The following is a 24,113-nucleotide window of genomic DNA, read 5'->3' on the forward strand; positions in this document are numbered from 1 at the left end:
ATTTTGCGGCCCTAATAACAAGCACTTTTCATTCAAGCCTAGTTTTGTGTTCTCTAATCCAGTTATCAGTGATACCTCTTTAAGTCAACTGTTGTCACATTGAAGACCACTCCTTTTAGCCACAGAATCATGAAAAGCCTTTGTGAGAAGGGACAGTTCCCGACACTTTCACCATCACTGCCAGCCTGGAAAAAAGGAAAACGTAAAATCTTAGAAGAAATAAGGGGAAAAACAAACAGTGGTGTAAATTGCTAGTATTCTGTTCTATAATGGGTATTCCATGCATTACAGTACATTTTGTGGTTAGTTTTCCAATAAAGAAGATTATTCATTTAGCAATGACTTAGGTGTCTATTCATTATCACTTGAACATTTTCTCCAGCTTTTGTAGAAACTAAGTTTTGGGACCATTCATCAAAAAGGTAAAAGCAGCTTACCTCTCTCGGAATGGCTCGCTGTCCCCATACACTAATATGAGGACCTAAATTCATCAAGCTCCGAAAATACAATATTTTCAGAGCATTCGCTATCTTCAGATGGCGTTTTCCCCGTTACCGGCTCCTTTCCTATGGGAAGGAGTCCCGGGTTTCGAAGAGGGATCCTTTCGGGTAACTCCACCCCTGTCTGGCTACTTCCGCCGAGCTTTGGCCGCCTGCCTGAACACGGCAGTGTTAACTTTCACTGCTCCGAAAGGGGCAGTGAAAGCATTCAGGGAGATCACTGACTTTCGGATCAGCTGTCTCCGCGCCAGAGCATTGACGAGTTGCTCCGGCGCTCGCCGCAAGCTAGTATATTAACATAATGAATAGACTGCTCCTTTAAGCTTGGTGTTTAAGAAGACAGCAAAAACTATAATAATTGCAGATACAGAACTATCACTCAAACGCATTGTTCAAACGCTGACAGTAGTGTTAGAGAACTACTGTATGTGCACCAAGACTTGCTTGGCACATATCGCCTGTTGTATCCTTAGATGGAATGGAATAAAAGCTAAAATTGAAGTTTATTCTGAATATAATTTGTATCTGTCTCACTGCCAAAAGTGGAGGTTTCCCATTGTCACTTTTCTACATCTGCATTTATTTTTTAAATAGTGCATATTACACACTACTTTACAAAGAATATTTTATTAAGTCACAACAGTGGAGTTTGCGGTATTTATTCCATACCACATGGACAAACGCTAGGGTTAATGTAATAAAAAATAAATTAACCTATTATATTGGTTTTTCAGTGAGAGGAAACCCACCGATACAAGAAGAAATACAAATGCCACAGGCACCCTGGTTGTCATACTAACTGCACACATTCATACTGCTCAAAGTCAATTACACAAACCTAATCATACAATTACACATAGGACTGGATGTATCAAAAGGTAAAATGAGATAAAAGGTTTACCTCAATATTTATGGATCCCATATGTATTAAAAAAGGTCTTATATCTGCTGAATAAAACCCTATGGCCCGTATTCACTTTGACACGAAAAGTCAGATACTTTTCGCCTACTGGACTTTCCGCCTACATCGTGTGTTTTTGGAGAAAACACTTTCCGCTCGCGCGCTTTTCCCCGTATTCAATTTCAAAGGACGCGAAAACTGCACCTGGCAAAACTGAAACAGGCAAAAAGTCCTGTCAGATTTGGGGAAATCAGCCCGACACCCCCCCAAAAGATGCACTGACATGGGGGATCACTATGGATACCTCCGAATAGGCCTGCTAAAGGTATTTGGGGTACTCAAATGTTCTCCATAGGTGATATATTGCTTCTTTACATAAGTGGTGAAGAATAGCATTTAGCAGGGATTCGTGGTATAGCCACCTGCCGCAAGCACCTGCAATCAAAAAAACACCTGGGGCATACTTGGGGACCCCTCTGGAGTCTATTTAGCTTTGTTTTTAACTTTGCTTTTTTCTCTCCCAAAACGAAAGTACTTTTCTTGGGAGTTCTTAAGTGTTTTTTTTTTTTTACTTTTGATGCAGTTTACCTTTGGGGGACTGTCTTAAGGCTGCACGGGGGTTCCCGCAACGTTGCACCCCAAAACCCCAATCCTGCACTTTTTTCCGTCTTTTATTCATAGGCGAAACTTTTTTGCTGATCCATTGCATTGACTTTCCGCCTAGGCAAAAAGTCTTTGAAATTGAATATGGCGAAAAGTTTCCGCCTGTCGAAATGACATCACCCGCGATGCTTTTTCGCCGAAATGGACTTTTCGCCTCAAATGGAATACGGCCCTTAGTCTTTTATGGGGTGTAATTTGCACCTGCATTTTTCACACACTATACGTCCAGCTCTAAAATGGCCCCACAATGGCATATTTGTCTATATTATTTCCTAATAAACCAGGAGCTGCAGAAGTAAAATACCTAAATATGTTACTACAAAACGCAAACTGTATTCCAAATATTCTCTCACCTTGTAAAGTAACCAAGTTCTCAGAGGACATTGCCTTTTTTTTTACAGTATAAAGTTATATTGTGGGCGATACTGTAAATGTTTAGGAAAAAGATTCTATCTGCCCTAAGTAAACAAGTGTTCAGAATGCATCCTGCATATGATGTGGGTGATTGTATTCCTTACAGGCATTGTAAGTTTGCAGATGGATTGCAGTAAATACGAATTAAACAATCCCACCAAACTGCTTTTCCTTAAACATATGAATTCACTAAGTCCTGAATCCATTAGAGTCAGCATTTCATTGCCTACTAAATAATATATTAGAAGGATAGAAATCCAACCAAGCACAGGTGTGGATAACATGTGTCGTCCTTCAGTTAAGGCTAAGTATGACTTGTTTTTCTTATTATCATTAACACTACAGTGAAAATAAGCCTAGTGCACAATCAAACAGCATGCAGACATTACTTGTGTGCATTTTCTGTATACACTAAATGTTTGTATCCATTACCTGTACATAGAATAAAACACTGCTGGTGGTGGGACACGCTTAAATTACTTGTGATCAATAATATTCGCAGAGCCTGCAATGTTGATCTTTTTGAAGGTCTAAACATGAAATAAGTCCCTGCATCATGCAGTGATTCTTGCATGTGACATGCGTGTTCTTATCTGTTCTAACTTTTAGGCCACACGCTATAAAAAGAACAAAGCACAGTCACATTCTGAGGCCACAGCACAAAGACCTATTTTTAGCACATTCTGGTTACACTTTATCTACACATTTACATAACTCTGGACCCCTATATGGCCAACTTACAGATAGTTACTGCTACCTAATAGGGAGTGACAAGCCAACTGATTCTCTGGACACTTTGACATTTCTTAAGGTTCTTTAAAATATTGGCAAAGGAATAACATTCGGCAATATTAGGCTCTTTTTAATTATTGCTGCACTGTAGTTCTAGTATTTATTGGCACACAACACACGAAGATCTGTATTTTGCAGCTGGCTTTAGAGACTATGTACTGGTTTCTAAATGCCAAAATTAAACAGAAACCTGATGAGACTGAAAGAGACTATTCTCAGTAGTTCTGTTGGTGAGACTTACCAGATGTAGCGGATATTCCAGGCTACAGAACTGTACTTATACTGTGTCTGTGTGCAAGGTCACGTAGTAATAAGGTAGTGATCAGTGTAACCAAGATGAATATAACCAAGTAGTTTTAAGACTGTTTAATATAGCAACTTGTTATATGGAAAAAAAAAAAAAAACCATGAGATCATAATATGATGAAACCACACCTGAAAGAGGTTCTATGAAATAAAGAGCTGTCAAAACTTAAATACAAGGGTTTGTTTTATATTATAATCACAAACACACAGATTCCAGAATCAATGGTAGCTTTCATAAGGATGAAACGGCACCATCAACTGAGCAGTGTAGGTACTCCTAAAAGATACATGCCAAGGGGAAAAGTGCAGACTATTCTTATAGAATTAGTACATAGGATTCCTAATGATTGTATCCCATTTCTAGTAGTTTGTACAATCTCAGCAAAGCCTTTTCCCATTGTTTGGAACATACATAGTGGAGAGGAATCTTTGGCTGCTGGATTTAAAGGGACAATGATATTAAGTACAAAACCAGGCGTGTTTAGTATTTAATATTATTGTCCCTTTAAATCCATAGGCCAAAATTGCCAAATACGTTGGCTTTGTAAAGTACCACTCTAAGCCTAAAGGTTGTATTGTGTTTAAATCTGAATACTAAATATAACAAAATCGATATTCTACAGTGGTATTTGCTAACCATTTTTTTTTTCTTTTGAGGTAGGTTTTATGTATGTGGACCTTGAAGCATGACAAAACACCATAGCCGCCATTTTATGGTATTGACCCGCAGGCTTTCGGACTCAATACACTGGTATTACTTATAAATCACGAAGCCACTGATCTGAATAAGGACCAGTGGCAGCAAATCAGTCCCACAGTGAGCTATACTCTATATAATACATATATACACATACATCCAAAATGGGAATTCAAGACAAATTTTTAGAATTCAGTCACTCTAACCATCTGCCACCATATATGCTTAGGAAAGAAATGGCTTTAGTTTTCTGTCCTGCAAAATTTTACTTGTTACACAGGTTTTCTTTTCTCTTTCCATCTGTTCTTATTCTACATATTTATTGCCATTTTACACACTAAAACAGTAAACACATACAGTCAGGTGCATAAATATTGGGACATTGACAGAATTTTCATATTTTGTCCTCTATTCACCACAATGGCTTAGAAATGAAACAAACAAGATGTGCTTTAACTGCAGACTTTCAGATTTAATTTGAGGGTAATTACATCCAAATCAGGTGAACAGTGTAGGAATTACAACGGTTTCTATATGTGCCTCCCACTTTTTAAGGGGCCAAAAGTAATGGGACAAACTAAACAAACCTAAATCTAACTTTCACTTTTTAATACTTTGTTGCAAATCCTTTGCAGGCAATTACAGCCTGAAGTCTGGAACGCATAGACATCACCAGACGCTGGGTTTCATCCCTGGTGATGCTCTGCCAGGCCTCTACTGCAAATGTCTTCAGTTTCTGCTTGTTCTTGGGGCATTTTCCCTTCAGTTTTGTCTTCATCAAGTGAAATGCATGCTCAAGCGGATTCAGGTCAGGGGATTGACTTGGCCATTGCATAACATTCCACTTTTTAGCCTTAAAAAACTCTTTGGTTGCTTTTGCAGTATGCTTCGGGTCATTGTCCATCTGCACTGTGAAGCGCCGTCCAATGAGTTCTGAAGCATTTGACTGAATATGAGCATATAATATTGCCCGAAACACTTCAGAATTCATTCTGCTGCTTTTGTCAGCAGTCATATCATCAATAAATACAAGGGAACCAGTTCCATTGGCAGCCATACATGCCCATGCCATGACACTACCACCACCATGCTTCACTGATGAGGTGGTATGTTTTGGATCATGAGCAGTTCCTTTCATTCTCCATACTCTTCTCTTCCCATCACTCTGGTACAAGTTGATCTTTGTCTCATCTGTCCATAGGATGTTGTTCCAGGACTGTAATGGCTTTATTAGATGTTGTTTGTCAAACTTTAATCTGGTCTTCTTGTTTTTTGAGGCTCAGATGGTTTACATCTTGTGGTGAACCCTCTATATTCACTCTTGTGAAGTCTTCTCTTGATTGTTGACTTTGACACATATACAACTACCTCCTGGAGAGTGTTCTTGATTTGGCCAACTGTTGTGAAGGGGTTTTTCTTCACCAGGGAAATAATTCTTCTGTTATCCACCACAGTTGTTTTCCGTGGTCTTCCGGGTCTTTTGGTGTTGCTGAGCTCTCCGATGCGTTCTTTCTTTTTAAGAATGTTCCAAACAGTTTATTTGGCCACACCTAATGTTTTTGCTATCTCTCTGATGGGTTTGTTTTGATTTTCAGCCTAATGATGGCTTGCTTCACTGATAGTGACAGCTCTTTGGATCTCATATTGAGAGTCGACAGCAACTGATTCCAAATGCAAATGTCACACCTAGAATCAACTCCAGACCTTTTACCTGCTTAATTGATAATGAAATAACGAGGGAATAGCCCACACCTGTCCATGAAATAGCTTTTGAGTTGATAGTCCCATTACTTTTAGCCCCTTAAAAAGTGGGAGGCACATATAGAAACCATTGTAATTCCTACACCGTTCACCTGATTTGGATGTCATTACCCTCAAATTAAATCTGAAAGTCTGCAGTTAAAGCACATCTTGTTTGTTTCATTTCAAAGCCATTGTGGTGGTGAATAGAGGCCAAAAGATGAAAATTCTGTCAATATCCCAATATTTATGCACCTGACTGTATAGTATGGAAGTCAACAAACGAAAAAAAAAAAAACAAGGATCACTCATGACATCCTGCCAGCTGAAATCAGTGGCGGATCCGGAGAGGGGGCGGTTGGTGTGATCACCCGCCTAGCACCCTTGCCTGTCTGCTCTGGGACTTGGGAGTAACTGAAAACTCCATCAGACACTGCACAGCGTCATCCAGGTATGATCACAACTGCGGCAGTGCTGAGGACTGATGAGCTCCACTCTCCCCTCCTGCTCCTGTGTCCTTGCACAATGCATACAGCCATGTACAGCTCTCCTCCTGTGACTAGGTCACATGATTACAATGTCAGAGGAGCAGCAATGTCAGATTAGCAGCAGCATGACAGCTGCTCCTCCTTCCGCCCTGCCCCTTGTATCAGTACCTGGGTACTGCCAGTAGTGCACTCACGAGTACTCTGAAACCCCCTCTGAAAAACCAAATATATTATAAATATATATTGTTAACACATGTCGTAGCCACGCCCCCCCTTGCTGCAGCACGCCCCCATCAACAACCTGCTGCAGCATGTCAGGATGCCAATGTAAGTGAAAGTGAGTCTGAATATATGTGAAATGAATTTATATATATATATATATATATATATATATACATACACACACACACACACACACACACAAATAGTGCGGGTGTGCATGTATGTACATTCCTATGTGATATGTGTGCTATATATATATATATATATATATATATATGTGTGTGTGTATGTGTGTGTACACATGTGAGTTCGTTCCTATGTAATATATGTGTGTGCTATTTAGCTATTTAATATATATATATATATATATATATATATATATATATATTAATAAATCCAGATGTTTTGCGATTACCTCCCACTCCTTCATGGGGGGGGCCTAGACCTTAAAAAAACACATGAAGAGTAAAGCAGAGAGTGGGTAACAAAGCAAGATTGAAGTATGGAACATTTGCGCATCAACAATTGACCTCTCTACCCCTATCTTCCCATTACACATTTATGAAATAACACCCTGTTTCTTCCAGCCTGTACATCATAATATTCTACATGCTGATAAGAATGTTATTGCCCACCTGTCAGGGTTTGAATATTTCAATACACCCTCACTCCCCGCAAATCTTGCCTGTCACCCATTGACTCCTTTAGGAAAAAAAACCCTGTCTCCCTCATCCCCTTGAATGGGGCACGATTTTCTCTGTAATATGTATATGTAGTATCCCACTCCTCGATTTTCACACTCATCAAGGAAACAGCATCCAAAATATACTATTGCTTGTACTATATCCCAGGCAGACTTAACAAAAGGTTTCCCTCAGTAGATCAGACATGCTGAAGGTGTTGTGGCCACAGGGCAGCTTTGTATCATGTTTTGAGGACTTGTTTTAGGATATATTTAATTTTATTTATCTTAATGATTCAACAGTGCATTATATTTTCCCTAACCTCGGACTCTCAATTTGCCTGAAAATGAAAATTCCAAAAGTGCCCCAATTTCTGCTTTAAACTTTAGGTACCTATCCAGAAATGTATAACTGCATTGACAGAAGTTGATTCTGGTGCCTGGTTTTAAAATGGGAGCTGGAAACGTTTCTGCAGCACATGAACATTTACCAAAGCCCCAGACACTCAATTTTGACAAATATCAAAAATCCAAAAATGTGCTCTAATTCCTGCTTTAAACATTAGATATCTATCCAAAATGTATTACTGTGTTGACAGAAGTTGAATTTGGTGCCTGGTTTTAAAATGGTTGGAAGCTTTTCTGCAGCACATGAACATTTCCCTAAGCCCCAAACCCTCAATTTTGGCAAAAAAAAATCTGCTTTAAACTTGAAGTACCTATCCAAAATATATCAAGTAGCAGACTCTACCTTCTCCTATTACTATTTACCCTGGACGCATTCTGTGATCACTTCCCTTTCATCATCTCTTTCCTCAGCAACCCACTTCCCCCTCCTCCTCTGAACCATATTTCTAGGTCATTCCCATTTGACTTGACATATTTGTTTCACAGAAAACGTGGACCTTGTAAACACTGTTTTACATACCCTGTATATGTTTTGTCTGTTACTTCTATCCTTCCTAAATAAAAAGATCAAAAAATAAAATGCTTGTAGATGGGTTGATGAAGAGTGAGCTTTACAAAATGTAGAGAAGGATCAAGTCTATTAGTTTCTCTGTGGGAAAAGACACAGGGTCTCCTGAGAACCAAATTACTGGCTGGGCATAGTAACACCATAATTTACTTATCATCCTTAAGCTGTTTAACCTTTTGCAGATAAACTGGAAAGTGCTTGGTATTTGAGATCAAATTATTGTACAGTACATTAGTATAGCCTATACAGTGCAAATAGGACAATGCAGGGGTATTGGGTTTTAGAAAATAATAAGCCTATTTAGGATGAGAGCACTTCTCCAGTTTAGGCGTTAATACTCATATTGATTCTGCCAGCAGATCACAAAGTGTATAAACTCAATCCAAAGCAATGTCTACAACAGGGGTACTCAACATTCCACCCTTCAGCTGTGTAGAATGGTATACGTTCAGGGTCCCGACAGCGGGGATTCCGCTGATCACAATGCCGAAGCCGGAATCCCAACACTAGGGGGGGAAGAGTTAGGTTTAGGGTGCGGGGAGGGGGAGGTTAGGTTTAGGCACCGGGAGGGAGGGTTAGGGATTAGGTTAGTATACTTACTTACAGCCGAGGGGATGGTAATCTGGTCGGGTTGCTGGCGTTGAGATTCTGACCGCCGGGATCCCGTACCCAACCCGTGTGGAACTACAAATCCCAGCATGCCCTGCCACAATGCAGTTTTAGCATGCCCTAATAGTAAAAGTTGTGCAGGACATGCTGGGATGTGTAGTTCCACAACAGCTGGAGGGACACACTTTGAACACCCCTGATCTAGGTTGTTTCAGATGTTGATCTGAATTATTTGAATATATCATTGAATGAAGTTTACTACACAACGGTTTGCAGTCATCATGCAACAACGCCAATTGTTCCCCAAAGGCACCTTAGGCCTGAGCAATTGTGAGGTCAAACTGGGGATAGATCTGTCTGCTTCATGCTAGGGACAAAATGACACATCACTGGTGTATTGCCACTTTAAGGGCATGATAAAAAGTTGTAAGCAAACCTAATCTTTTGAGTACAACTCCGATGGCGGGAGGACTTCGCATAACCCGTTCAGCACATGTGCAGAACAGGTCCTGCATCTTCGCTTGCAGTGCCCCCTAAGCCGCAGCCTGTTTGACAGTCTGTGGCTGTTAGGGAGGCGGGAAAGGTGTGGCGCCAGGCCTGAAAACGGGGGCGAGGCTTCCGATGCAGATTTACTGGCCCTGGCTACGGATACAAGACAGCCATTCTGAGAAATCTGAGGGTTACTCAGATGGCCGATGTTCTCGCAAGGGATTAACAAAGACGCAGCAGGGCATCACACAAGCAGGCAGGAGGAGTCTATTAACACAAGACAACATCATAGCACACAGCAACTGTGTCCAAAGACACAACTTCTGTACTTACTGTGTCCATCTCTGAATCACCCTAAGCCTACAGCCACATTAGTGGGGAGTTTTTGTAGACAACCACTCAAGGCTTACTTTCATATGCTTAAAAAGGGGAAACATCTAAAAAATTTCTCCCAGCTGAACCAATGATCTACCAATGTTCAAGTATATTTTTCCCTAAACTTTACGTTTTGTGGATGTATTTAAAAATAACACACTTCAGGAGGGTTATCTTCCTGCCAGTAATAAAGCATACGAGCATGTGTTATTCTGTACAGACAGACAATTATACAAAGTGGAAAGCAAAGAAAGAACTGCATCAAAAATTAAGTGGTGGTAAGAGAACATCCTCCCTGTAGGAGTATAGAGCAACGGTAACAATTTTCAGGTTTTCCTATGTGTTCGAAATGAACTGTAGTAAAGTGCTGGTAAAAGAACAATTTGAATAAGACTGCTTTGTTGTAGCACCTGTCAGCATGTAAATGTCATTTCAAAGGTTTATGTGACAAGTGTTTACTACATTATTTAATCCTCTCTCCACCATTAGAAGTGTTAATCTGGTGTTTGTGATTCACAATACCTCAATTTTGTCTATTACTGTATATATCTATTCTGGTTTTACAATATAATATTTTCCTTTCCTACTTCCTAGCTCTCATATTTACACCAGGAATATGGGAGCTAGGAAGAATGTATAAGTAATAGAACATTGGTTACAAAAATGCTAAAGCTTTCTGCCATAGTCATAACATTTAAAACTCAAACTACTGTAATTATAATTACATTAACATTTCTTCTGGCGAACCCAAGGTACAGGAGAAACGGCTGATAGCCATGTGGCTATGAACAGAAGATATTTGTATGGAAACAATCCATAAATACTAATGGATAGCCAAAAATACAAAACCATTAAACAGAGAAACATATGAACTGCTTCTGAGATTTATGAGGTTAAACAGGAGGAATGCAAGAGAAGTGTAGTACTTAAAGTTTTATTTTCTGACAGCTACAGCAGTCATTTGTTGTCTTTAGTAGGGGAATTCAATTCAGCCAGCTGATTATTTCAGAATAGCACATCACAACCAATGGTATTGCAAGTGTTCCCTCACACCCCATAGAAAAGCGCAGGGTAACTCATGATGTTGGCTCCAACGCAATCTGATATATATATGTGCACAGCTGAACATAATGGCAGGGCTCAGCAGCACATCAACAGCAAATGAATTCCCCTCTAGGAATGGTCAAGGTATAACTATGGACAAGAGGCAACACTAGAATAACTTTGCTTTTTTCATCCAAGAATAATCTTCAAAAGATGCCCCTAGAAGGACTATACATTTTCATAGACAGGAAACAAAAAATTAATGTTACTGAAGTGATGTTCATGCTACAGCATTAGATTCTATGTTGAATGGCATTAAAACACATTATAGAGTAAGCTCCTTCCACCTCCCTGCCCTAAAAAGAAAGTTACAACAAAAATCACCATGTTTTCATATTCGCACGCTTTAGAGATTCTATAATCATTACAGGTTGAGTCTCCCATATCCAAATATTCCGAAATAAGGAATTTTTGGGGCATGACTGAGATAATAAAACCTTTGCTTTTTGATGGTTCAATGTACACAAACTTTGTCTAAGGCACAAAATTATTAAAAATATTGTATAAAATTACCTTCAGGCTGTGTGTATAAGGTGTATATGAAACAAATGAATTTCCTTTCTGCACACAAACTTTGTTTGAGCCACAAAATTATTGAATATATTGTTTCAAATTACCTGCATACTATGTGTATAAGGTGTATATAACACAAATACATTCTGTGTGTATATTTGGGTCCTATTCCCAAGATATTTCATTATGGTATGCAATTATTCCAAAATACGGAATATTCCGTTATCCAAAATACCCCTGGTCCCAAGCATTTTGTATATGGGAGACTCAACCTGTACAATGTAATGTTCCACCAGATAATTATTATAATTAAGCCAAGTACACCAGGAAAGAGGGCCTGATTCACTATGGATCGCTATTCTGCTTAAGCACACAACGCAGTTGCTAATATCAGCGGTGACATGTAAATGTTTGCATTCGCAACCTGACATAAAGACGCCCACTTCCCCTTACTCACATCTGTATACTTGGCCAACAGAGAAACAATCGGTAACATGAGACAGTTAATGAAGCCCAGACCTTACTCAGGAATTGCTTACTTCAGTGAACGCTATGAGGCCTCAGTCGGCACCTGGTATCACAGTAGCCAATTTATGCATGCCCATGCAACGGCGTTGAAACGCACTGGCATGCCTACGTTTGCCCAACCCCCTCCCCCCCCCCCAATCACCACCCACAAACAGCACTTCCTGTCAATCACCCTGTCACGGGTCTGTGTAGCCTCTGCAATCACAGTTCCAATTGCAGCATCTGGCTCGCACACACTGCGATGCACACACATGCGCAGTGCGAATTAATCGACTGAATGCGTGCGTATAAGCAACTGCGTTTCTTGCTAAATCAGGCCCAGAACTGGCAAGTCATCAGATGGGAAAGCAGCTTAGAGGAAAATTTATCAAAGCTTGGAGAGAGCTAAAGAGGCCGATGTATCAAATTGAATTTCACATAAAAAATATGATTAAATTATTGCATGATAAATGTGATATCAGTCACATGTATTAAGCAGGAAATCATAGGTTATTCGTGAAAAATTATTGCAATAATTTTCTATTTCTTGAAGACTACATAACCTCTGTCTTGCAACTACAAATTTGTATGACTATGTATCAATCAAATATCGATAATATTTATCAGATTTTTTTGCTCCTGTTTATCGCATGCTTCAGATGACTTAAGCTGCCCATCCACTACTAGATGCGGGGATGACAGCACGATTACGACATCATAATTGTGCCGTCGTCCCCCTAGGGGTGAAGTGCATACACTGAACGTTCAGACATTCAGTGTATGCAGATCAATCATCCCCGAACATGGCAACCTGACGGCGGTCGTCAGGTTGACCGTCATGTTCGGGCGATGATAGATGTTAGAAACGACCAGCGGGCACGCGCATCGCTGGTCGTTTTTAACATTTTACTGCCCAATTTGCAGGCAATTACCAAGCGATTGAGTGATAACGACGGTCGATATCGCTCAATCGCTAGGTTTAATCGCTTAGTGGATGGGCAGCATTAGAAATAGCTTTTTCATAAGATGAAGGTTTAGGAGAGGGGGATATTAGAGCCCTCCCATGTATGAGAAGACATCCCATGTTTTCCTGCTCCTCCTTTTCCTTGGCCTACTTGTTACTAGGGAGCAGGAGCCTTCATCACAGTCCACTTCAATTGAACCGATAGTATTTTTTTTACACATTTAAGTAAATTAATCAACAATATAGGATATTTTTTAATTGATTAAATAAAGTAAGCGTCTCTTCCTCCTCCACAGTGCAACACCACGCGGGAATTGTTCGTGGCTTTGATGATTGCGCACGTTCCGCTTCTTTCTTGGGACATGCGCAATGCTTCAAATTCCAGGGTGTTGGTCAACAAATTTGCTTTAAGTATAAATAAATATCGCATGTCGAAACTAGTTTCGCAACCCACATTTGTTTTTGCAACGCAATGTTTGCTCGTAAATCTTTTTACATTCCAATACATTTTTTTTACGCATTGCGAAACCCTGCAACAATAGGATTGATTTCACAAAAATAATGCAAAAATGTTACACAGGCCCCATAGTACCAACCAATCAGCTTCTAAAGCTGGGCACACACTGGACAATATATCATACGTTCTATCAAACGGATGATATATTGTTTGCGGATCGGTGGGTGTGTACAGACGATATGTCGTGAACTATGTAGTTTACAGACATATTGCATCGGCCCTGCAGCATAGACAATGCCCAATATATCGGCACACCTTGCTGTGTATACGGGCAACCCGCCGACCGCCCATACAGTTGCTGCAGGGACCGCCGGTGATTGACATCTCAACTGATCGGGCAAACTCAGATGTGATGTCAGCGCAGACCCATCGAGCAGCCGGTAAGTGTCTACAGCAGCATAACTGTCACTTTACAGGCGGTGCTTGAAAAATGACAGCTTGGAGCTGATTAGTTGATACCTTATCGATCTCTACTTTCTCTCTCTACAAGCTCTGATAAATCTCCCCCATAGTGCCAGAAGTCTTGTCGATATTATGGTCAGTGCAATGAGTGTCAAAAAGGTATCATTACAAAAACTACTTTAAATTCTAACAAAAATATTGGTAAAGATAATACACTGGCGCTAATATTATAAAATGTTACTTCCCTTGATGTTTGATATTTTCTTTGTCTCTTCCACCAGCATGCCAATGGTAATGTTTATATGAATAGGAAAGCACAAAACACGGGGAAAATATCCTTGTGTATTATTTGAGACGGACTGTCAGAAAGTATCATTTGATGTGCCTGCTATACTTACATTGTGTGTGAGTACACATTTAGGGGGAGAAACCCCCCCGAGATTATTCTTCACACTGGGTGGAATTGACACACCAATTGAAAAAAAAAAAAAAAAAAAAGGGAGAAATTGTTAAAAGGATTATTTGATGTACATGTTTTACACATTTTGCGTGTGAGTACACATTTAGGGGAGTTATTCCCCGAAAATATTTTTTCATCTGGTGAAATTGATATATGTGTTGATGAGCCTATATTATTCACATAAAGTATGAGTGTCTGGTTAAGGGGACATCCCCGGAAATTGATTCTATACCTAACGAAAAATACTCTCTTATATATACCTCTCAAATAATACACAAGGATATTTTCCCCATGTTTTGTGCTTCCTTTTCATATAAACATTACCATTGGCATGGTGGAAGAGACAAAGAAAATATCGAACATCAAGGGAAGTCACATTTTATAATATCATTAGCGCCAGTGTATTATCTTTACCAATATTTTTGTTTCAATTTTTGTTGATTCTGTGGGATATAGGTGATACCCCATTTTGTGGTAAGATTCCACACAGGCAGCTGTTCTTTGCGCACCAGTGATATACCCAAATTCTATATACTTTAAATTCTAATCTAGAAAAGAGGCATGGTAATGTACATTGATAAATCCTTAAACCCACCTTTCCATTTGGTAAAAGGTGCTCTACCATCTTGGCAGTGCAATATTTAAAAATAATGTTTGCCATTAATAATAAAAAAAAAAGAAGATCAAACTTTCAATAACAGAGCTCCTCCCCCCCCCCCCCCAGCAGTAGTGTTGCACCTTTTGAGCCATGGTGGTCTATCTCTGCCGATAAACATTCGCTCTACCTCCAATCAGAAAAACAAATTAGCCCATCATATTATTTCAGCTACTACATGCCAGATTGCGGCCAATTAACGTCAAACACCTCCTCCATCCTTGCAGTGCTGGACTGAGTCTGGCATGTTTATCAGATGCAATATAGTACTGTAAGTATTTTGCACAACTCCTCAAAAACTTTTAAAAAGGCATGAGCCCTGCTTGTCACATTCATGTTACTCATTCACCATTCTCCCTGTAGACTGTTAACACCAGAGGTTCAGCCCAGCCAGTACTCTTCCTTCCTTCCCCATCCCCTCCTTCTTACTGTCATCTTTGTTTGTAGGCTTCCTAGCAGCTACAGATGGGTCCTCATACACCTAGCCTTCTTGCGCAGTAAACAGCCCTTCTAGTCGTGCCATGCCATGGTGTGACTCGGTAGCGCAGAGCATCCTTTGTTGCGACTTTTTACCTTCAAATGCGTCTTATTCGTAAAGCGATGCGAATTGATAGCACAAGCAGCTTCTGCTGATTAAAATGAAATGCAGCATGCCTATGTTCTGTGAGCGAGTGCTGGTGTATCTGCATGTGAAAAGCTACGGTACAGTGTCAGCGGCTGTAACACTAACGTAGTATTTAGCATGCAGATACACCAGCACTCCCTCACAGAACATAGGCATGCTGCATTTCATTTTAATCAGCAGAAGCTGCTTGTGCTATCAATACAAATAAGACGCATTTGAAGGTAAAAAGTAGCACAAAAGACTCTCGGTGCTACCAAGTCACACGAAGCTCCCGTGTTGTGTGGCACGACTTGTAGCACACGGAGGATAGATGTATATGGACACCTCTGTAGCCACACTGCTTCTATCCTTTCTCTTTAGTTCCTTACTATTAGACTATGTTCAGCTCATTGCAATAGGTTATGAATTATCTGAATTCCTTGCAGCACTATTTAAGAATCTTTAAGGGTTTTCGTTTATCATAGCTTCTTCGCACCTAGGTTCCTTGACCTTACAGATTGTATAACCTTTGTTCATGTTTGTGTCATGCTGTCTTTTTTTTTTTTTTTTTTTTTAAAGGTCTCTAAGAAAGTTAATACTTTCAGTGTAGTTTGTTGTATGCCAAAATGATCACCCAGCACATTCTCGCCTTCAAAAAACATAAATCACCATATCCAATTATACTAGCAGTTTCAAAAGGTTCTCTTCTGATCAAATAGATTAGGCTGTGAATCATACTGTCAGAAAAAAACTTCAGAGAAGCTAAATGAAGGGAGCACTTGAATCAATAAAGGGATGGTCTCTCTAGAAGAGCCAGCAGCCAGTAGTGTGATTTTAGAGACATAAGAATTGACTGTGGACCCTTCTCTTCCTTATGGTGCGTACACACGGGACGATCGACAACGATATAGTTTTGTTTTGTGATCTCCCGGGTGTGCTGGATGATCGATATCAATCACGATATCGTCCATACGTGCCCACGGATCGTAGGTCGTTGGGCACCGAAAAATGCACGATATGAACGATATGATCAATATCGTTGTCGTTCAAATCGGCCATTTTAATCATACCGTGTGTACGCACCTTTACTGCCATTAGCGAATTGATGTGTTAGTAGACACCAGTGTATGGATCTGAGAAAGGGAGCAAATGTCTGCATCTCAGAGTGCCTATGAGTTTGTGTTACTGAGCTAAGACTGGGGTCATTTTCAGTCAAAAGTGAAAGAAAAAAAAGAAACATACATGTGTTTCCGCACAATGCACTTTATGGAAAATATTTAGTCACCGATATAAAGTAACCCACATAAGAGTAAATGACTTCACTAAGATGTCCATGCTATGTTTGAGGCTGTTTTATAGTATGAGGGATAAGATCAATGCTGTAATGTGTTTTATTCAGAAATTATTATTATTATTTTTATTATTTTTTACACCCAGCTACACAAGAGTATACAATGGTTCCAATTGTAATTACCCACAGGAGTAGACTGATTTTTAATTATTAATACAAAAACAATCATGTACCTTATTCAAGTTAGCGAAAGAGTATCCGCCACTGATGTTTGAAACAGCGATGACAAACAATAATTGGTAATACTAAAGTTTTCCTGGCAGACCCTGTTGTGGAGGACAAGCTTATTTGTTAGGATATAGCAGTGGTTCCCAAACTGGGTGCCACCGGCTGGAGGTCCAGTACCAAATCAAATTATTTATGGTCAATGTAATAGGGGAAAGCCAGTGCTGTTGGCTGACCATCATAAAATATTGTGACAAACAGAAACATAGCCCTGTCCCCACCCCCACATAACTAGACCTAAGAATAACAAATACAATTTACTTCATTTAATTTTTTTTCCTGAATTTCTTAAGATAATTTTGGCCTAGGGGTGCCGTGTAAAGAATTCTGATACTCTAGGGTACCATGATTCAGGAAAGTTTGGGACACACTAGGATATAGGCTACAAAGATTTGTGTGGTGGTGGTAAACTGATAATCTGCCTTTTCTGGCATTAAAAAGTCACTAAATGCCACTTTCAGATGTGAACCATGATGGTAAAAACATATTGTTCAGGGTTAAACATTCAAAAAGACCAGCAGTGATATATTCCCAGGCCAATAGTCCTCATTGCCACTTCTATTAATTTTACTAACGTTTAACTAATGTTTCTAGTGTATTTATACGATCTACCAAATTAGGCTTATGCAGGAAATAATAAGACTATCAGCATGGAAGGCGTTGTCACATACTCCTCTGCATAGTGATTCAGTCAGAAAACCCGCTATGCATATGATTAGGATATGGTAATGCTGTTATTTTTAGATTTTTTAATAAACCAGGGTTTTTTTCTTTTTTTTTTATATTTCGGAATGCTAGTTCCTAATTTAACACTTTCGACACCACCTAATAGACCTCCTCCTTCCATCAAATGCACTTTCCAAACCAGACCAGTTAATTTGTGCATGTTAATCAAGTCCAAAAATCACCTTTTCCCAGCAGTATAATAAAAACTGACAAGGAATCGTCACTTTGCAACCGTGTGCACGTGTGTCGAGCTGTACGATGTAACAGTCACTATAGCAGGATGGATCTCAGAACAGAAAAGCTCCAAAATTATGGCAGCAATGGCTTTTTTGTTAGATCACAGCCGAAAGGACAAATTCCGTCCACTTTGTTAAAAAAGAAAAAAAAAAAACACCCACCATGATACAAATGTTACCAAACTTAGCTCTGGCTCATTACCTGTAATAACCCAATATTCCTTCTAGAACGTACTTTGTATCATTAGGAACATATTGCATACACTTCTGTGAATTCAAATAGCACTTTTAGACTATGGGGCAGAATAAAAAAGCCACAGACTAAAGCTGGCCACACATCTAAAGATCATCTGTCCAACCAGCCAACTAGTTGATTGGTTGGAATGAAAATCTGGGAAGGTATACAATCAACAATTTGCTCCCAAATGCTGGAAAATGGACTAAAACTATTGTTTGAACAAATAGTTTAGATCAAACATTTAACAAACTTGTCTGAAAGACCATTTTCATCTGTTTTCTGGCATTTAGGAGCAAATTGCTGATCATCATTTACTCCCATACCTTAACAGATTTTCATTCCAACCAATCAACAAGTTGGCTGGTTGGATGTAAGTTGGTCTAGTGTGTGGCCAGCTTTACTCAGAAGGCTGCCTGATCTGTGCTTGATTTACGATTTGCGTGCGAGCGTCTCTTAGCGAGTGACTCATTAGCATATTTTCGCAATTGCGATCCGTGAGAGATCAGAGCTGCAATGGCATTTGCATCCATCTCTAAATCAGGCCCTAAGTTAACGTGGGTTTCAATGGGTGTTAACACAGCTTTTATTTCCCACCAACCAGACTAGGTGAAAATTAGGGAAAGATCCTTAGAATGTAAAAATAACATGACAGTGTAGTACACCCCTGGGGAACCCCCTCCCAAAGAGTGAACAATTACAGTTTTTTAAATTAGGAAAATATGGGCAATAAAGACATGTAATTTTGTCTAAAATGCAGAAAAATGTGTTTAAAAGTGAACCATGTATGAGGTGTATTAATAGGAAATGGGTTTATGAACTTGTAGAAGGGAGTCAAAAAGTGTTTGTCCGGTTACGCATTCAGAGACCCCTGCACCGATTGGGATGTAAACCAACGCATGGTGGTCCAGTTTTATCCTGGCCAGGTTTTAGGGGGGGGGGGGGGTCAGGGTCCTGTTCGGACCTCTCGCTGGTGTACGCTGGGCAGAACTTTGACCCGGGGATCCTTTTCTGGGTCTTCCACTGGATGGATTCGGATGAAAACTTCACACAGGAGTGGCCAACTTAATAACTTGAAGATTTAAACCTGGGTAACGTCAGGTAGTTCAACTAGTCATTAAATATACTGCGTGGCGTATTGAGGCTAGATGTAGGCAGGCACATCTATAACTAGGGCCTTCTATAAGAGAAAGGATGGCTCCGTAATAGTGATGACTATTTTCTCTGTAAGCGCAGTGCGTGCGCCCTTTATGAGTATTTGGGGGCGGGGGTGTGGACAGTACTATTTTGTGTGGGGAACATAGGCTGGTGCATTTTTTACTGCACTGCCATACAGGAGAGGAGAGATGACATAACTTTACAAAAGGTGCACTTGACTAGGACATGAGAAACTTATTTTAGTCACTCTTCAAATCCTGCTTCCTCCTATGTTTTGACCAATGTATAGCCAATAAGATTACCTGATTTCAGAAAGCTAGCCTCAAGATTTAAAGCAGCAACTTTTTTTTAAAGCACAACCAGGTTCATTTACCGCTTTAAACATTGCTGCTAAATTGCCAAAATCTCAGCATTTGCCGCAATTTGCACCAAGGTTCATCTGAAAAACCTCAGTCTGCTGCAGATTTGTTAATTTGAAATTGGATTTGAAATTGAGCTCTTAAACTACAAAAATCACACTCCAAAACATTAAGCATTGTAAAGAGATTTACATCAATATACTACACAACATCAAAGTGCCAGTCGATAGCTTATACCCTGTTAAAATTATGTAACAAAACCTGTCTGGTGCCAACAGCAGTTAGCGAATTGAAATGAACTGCTATCTAGCAAGCTTCTACAGAGGGAGGGAGGGCGACAGGAGATGGAGGGAGGGAGCAGAGATGCAACAGAAGGATTGAGAACAGAAGTCAAGGGAGCGTGAGAGGGGAGGGGGAAGAGGCGGAAAACTGGATGGTGGAAGAGAGAATGAAAAGAACATTGAAGGGGGAAGGGTGGTAAAAACAAGCATCTATGGAGATTATAAATCATTAGTAAATAGGCAAGAAGCCCTAAATCACAGAGAATAAAAATGACAGGTGGCCTCTAACAACTGTTCACTTTCAAAAAGTTTTTAGAAAGAAAAAATAATATGGGAAAATGAGGTCATTCGCTGTATAATTAACTAATGAACAGTAATGTTTAATTTTTTTTCAAAGACAATATTGAGAACACGTAAGTAACCGTTAAGTTTTGGGGGGGAAATGGCTTATTTGGGGGGCACTCTATGTAATGGACACCTGACAGAGCAATTTAAATGTTGCTCCGATCAGACGCGAATGCCACAGACGCCCACATTTCTGTTCGCAGCCCCCGGAGGTGACGAGCAAAAATGCCTGAAAAGGCCAGTTATTGGGTGCCCAAACGGCACTTTGAGTCTCCATATAAAGCCGCGGTGCTTTTAGGCGCAATATTTGAATTAATTATCGCTGCCAAAAAAAAGCAATTGAATCACCCTCTTGGAGCACTTTAAAAGAATATCTGCCTGTGCTCCACTTTCAGGAATATGGTCCGATACACCTCATCATGAAAATGACTGTAATTAGACTACATGTGATATCTAAACACTAAGATAGCAGCATTCGATGTATGGTCATCATATACATAGCCATTCAATATACAATTCTTATCACTTAGGTTTATAGCATAGTACATATTTCCTAAAAACATCTGTTCGTACATTTCAATGCCATGCTTTTCAGCAGTCTGACAAAGCAGAAGTAAATCCATAATCATTCTCTAGTTTCAGTTACCATTTTATAATATATAATATATCCTGTAACCGACAACCATCACACCCAACAGTCAATCAAGCAGGTGTTAATGTGATAAGTGTTCATCCCTAGAGTTCCATTTTCCTTGGCAACCAATCCTTTGAGTAGCTACACTCTAGGGTTCATTCTTAGAACAGCAGTCTCATCTGAAAAGTTTACACATTGAAATAGAGCAATTCTGACTTTGGATGCTGAAGAAGAGTTCATCAGCACGCATTTTGGGGCATATTTATCAAGATGTCTTTTGCGGTAAATTATCCAGAGAAGTCTTTTCCTCATGTTTATCGCAAAAATGAAGTATTGGTCAAATGTATGCTTATCGCATATATTAGTGTGTATATTTTAAGCATTGTTTTTCCTTTTTTTTTTTGTATCACAAAAGAATCTCGTAACCAATTGCAAAAGTAATTTGTATGCACTCCAGTTATGTTAAAATTTGTGTTGGCCGCACTGTCTCCCCCAGTCACTGCTGTGCAGGTTTGAACATGCTACGGCAGTTCATTTGTGACTGCAGTGCAAGAAAAAATGGCTGCCCCACTTGTGATATGCACGAAAGAAGAGCAGCGTGCAGTGATTTGTTTTTTTTATTTTGTGGTCTGAGAGTGTGTCTGGTGCCGATATTTATCAAAAGACTTTGGGGGTCATTCAGACACACGCGCGAGCGGCAGTCCGCTCGCAAGTGGGTCGATGTTCACCCACTGTGCATGCGCACGACGGAGGGAGCTCCGTCGTGCGCATGCGCGAGACCCGGTGAGCGAAGGACTTTCCATCGCTCCGGGTCTCACACCAAAGGGGTGTGCTGTCGATGTTGATTGACAGCACGCCCCCTTTGGTGGGCGTTCCGGGGGCGTGCCTGCCAGACGGAGGCGTCTCAAGCCGGCCCCACTGACATCACTAGTGATATCAGTGGGAGTGATTTTGGCTCTGATAGAGCCAAAATCACTCCTGGCCTTGCGGTTGAGAAACCCGACCACAGGGTTTCTCTCGCAAGTCCGATGGTCGCGATGGTCAAGACCATCGCGACCATCTTGTTGGACGCTCGTATATGCTGTGGGTGGTGACCCACAGCTATACGAGCGTCCAGGACGACGCTCCATTTTAATGGAGGTGGGCCCTGATTCAGAGCGAGCGCTCTGGTCAGAGCGTCCGGCTCTGAATCAGGGCCTTTGTGCACAGTATGGAGGAAGAGTTTTGTTGCAAATAAGTATGTATGAATGGATAGAGAAGTTCAAAGGTCGCACAAATGTCAGCCATGAAGAAGGCCTGGACGCCCGTCCACGACTGTTGAGAACATTGAGCGTCCATGTGAACTAATTCTGTTGGATAGACTAGAGACAGTGGTTTAAGTTGCAAATAATTTGCAAATCAGCCATGACTTTGCTATAATCCATGACAGACTTGGGTTTGAAGACAGCAGTGCATTCGTGGCTCGCAGATCAGCCTAAAACATTTTTAATGAGAAAATATGAAAGCTTGTTGACAGGTGGTCAAGTGTATTGAAAAGCAGGGAGATTATGTAGAAAAATAACGTATTTGTCTTTTCTGAAAGATGCTTAATATTAATTCTACAACCAAAGTGCAGATAGGACAGGGGGAGAAAATAATAAAAAATAATGAAATAAACACACACATATACCAGGCAAAGCCCTGTCCTGCATTCAGAGGCGTCACTTACCTGGGTGACACCTGGTGAGTCAAACTGAGTCGAAAGGGGGCGCGGCCATGACTCACAAAGCCACACCCCATTGTGTGCCCCGATCTTGGGGGTGTTACCGCCTCCTGTTCTTGGCACACAGTGGGCTTCCCCAGCGCTTATGCAGCTGCTGGGGCAGCCCACAGTCTCTCCCCTTCCGCTCTCCGTGTCTTGGCTCTGCTATTTTGGTGTCACCCCCTTGGATGGTATCACACAGTGTGGCACACCCCCCCCTTGTGACGCCAGTGGCTGCATTTCAGATGGGAGCTGCACTGCTTACACAGCCTGAGTGGGAGACCCCGGGCAGTGGGACTGCGGCATTACCTGATCAGCTGTTGCAATAGCAGCTACGCAACAGGTCACGGACCTAGAAAGCGAACAGAACGTTGGGGGCACGCAGAAACCCCCATAAGAGTTAAAGCATATTGATATTTAATATAAATCAAACCTATAAAACTATCAAGATGTGATCCCGACACTCAGAAGTATCACATACACCTTAGGGCTTATTGCCCAAGATCCTGGATTGCTCAATCCATATTGTTTATCTGCTGTTGCATTTTACAAATACTGACTGCTTAATTCATGCAAATATAAATGGACTTGGTTGTGTAGCAGTTAGAATTAATCCTTCACAGCACTGAGGCCATGAGTTCAATTGCCAGACAAAGACATAACTGTGTAGAGTTTGTATGTTCTTCTCGTGTTTGCATTGGTTCCCTCTAGGTACTTTGATTTCCTCCTACACTACAAAAACACCTTAGTAGGTTAATTGGATTCTAACAAAAATCACCCCTAGTGTGCATGTGTGTACATGTGATAGGAAATATAGAGTGAAAGCTCCATTGGGACAGGGACTGATGTGATTGACTAAATACTGTCTGTAAAAGTGCTGAGTAGTATGTGCGCTATAGGTTTCATGAAATCAGATTTCAGGAAATATGTGTTTCTCTTGTGAAGTGGTAATTCAAGTTGTGGTTGCAGTTGTCTTTTGAAAATACTGAAGGCTCCTATATAGAAGAGTACGGGAGACTACATGTTCAGAATTTACAATGATGGCACACGCTAATCTCATTGATAGTGCAATAGGCAAAATCCATGCGTGTGTCAGCAGTGATTTCTTAAACAAGTAAGCACAGAGTTAGAAAAGTGTTGGGAGCCTGGTGGCATCAAGTAGCAGCCGGGTGGCAGCATTCATTCAAAAAGGGGCGTAGCTTTACATGGAGGGGTGTGGCCACACAATAGTACCAATTCACA

General features: G+C 40.5%; 1 protein-coding gene across 1 annotated transcript in view; it reads right to left on the reverse strand.

Annotated features, from left to right (window-relative positions):
- The window catches only part of CLIC4 (CLIC family member 4), a 68,718-nt gene that overhangs the window by 30,323 nt on the left and 14,282 nt on the right, over nt 1-24,113 (reverse strand). Inside the window, exon 2 of the mRNA XM_088462534.1 lies at nt 76-185. Within this exon, the coding sequence (XP_088318660.1) occupies nt 76-185 (110 nt within the window). The remainder of the gene's footprint in view (nt 1-75; nt 186-24,113) is intronic.

This window comes from Taudactylus pleione, unplaced genomic scaffold (assembly GCF_031769625.1).
Source record: "Taudactylus pleione unplaced genomic scaffold, aTauple2 ptg000007l, whole genome shotgun sequence".
NCBI classification, from domain to species: domain Eukaryota; kingdom Metazoa; phylum Chordata; class Amphibia; order Anura; family Myobatrachidae; genus Taudactylus; species Taudactylus pleione.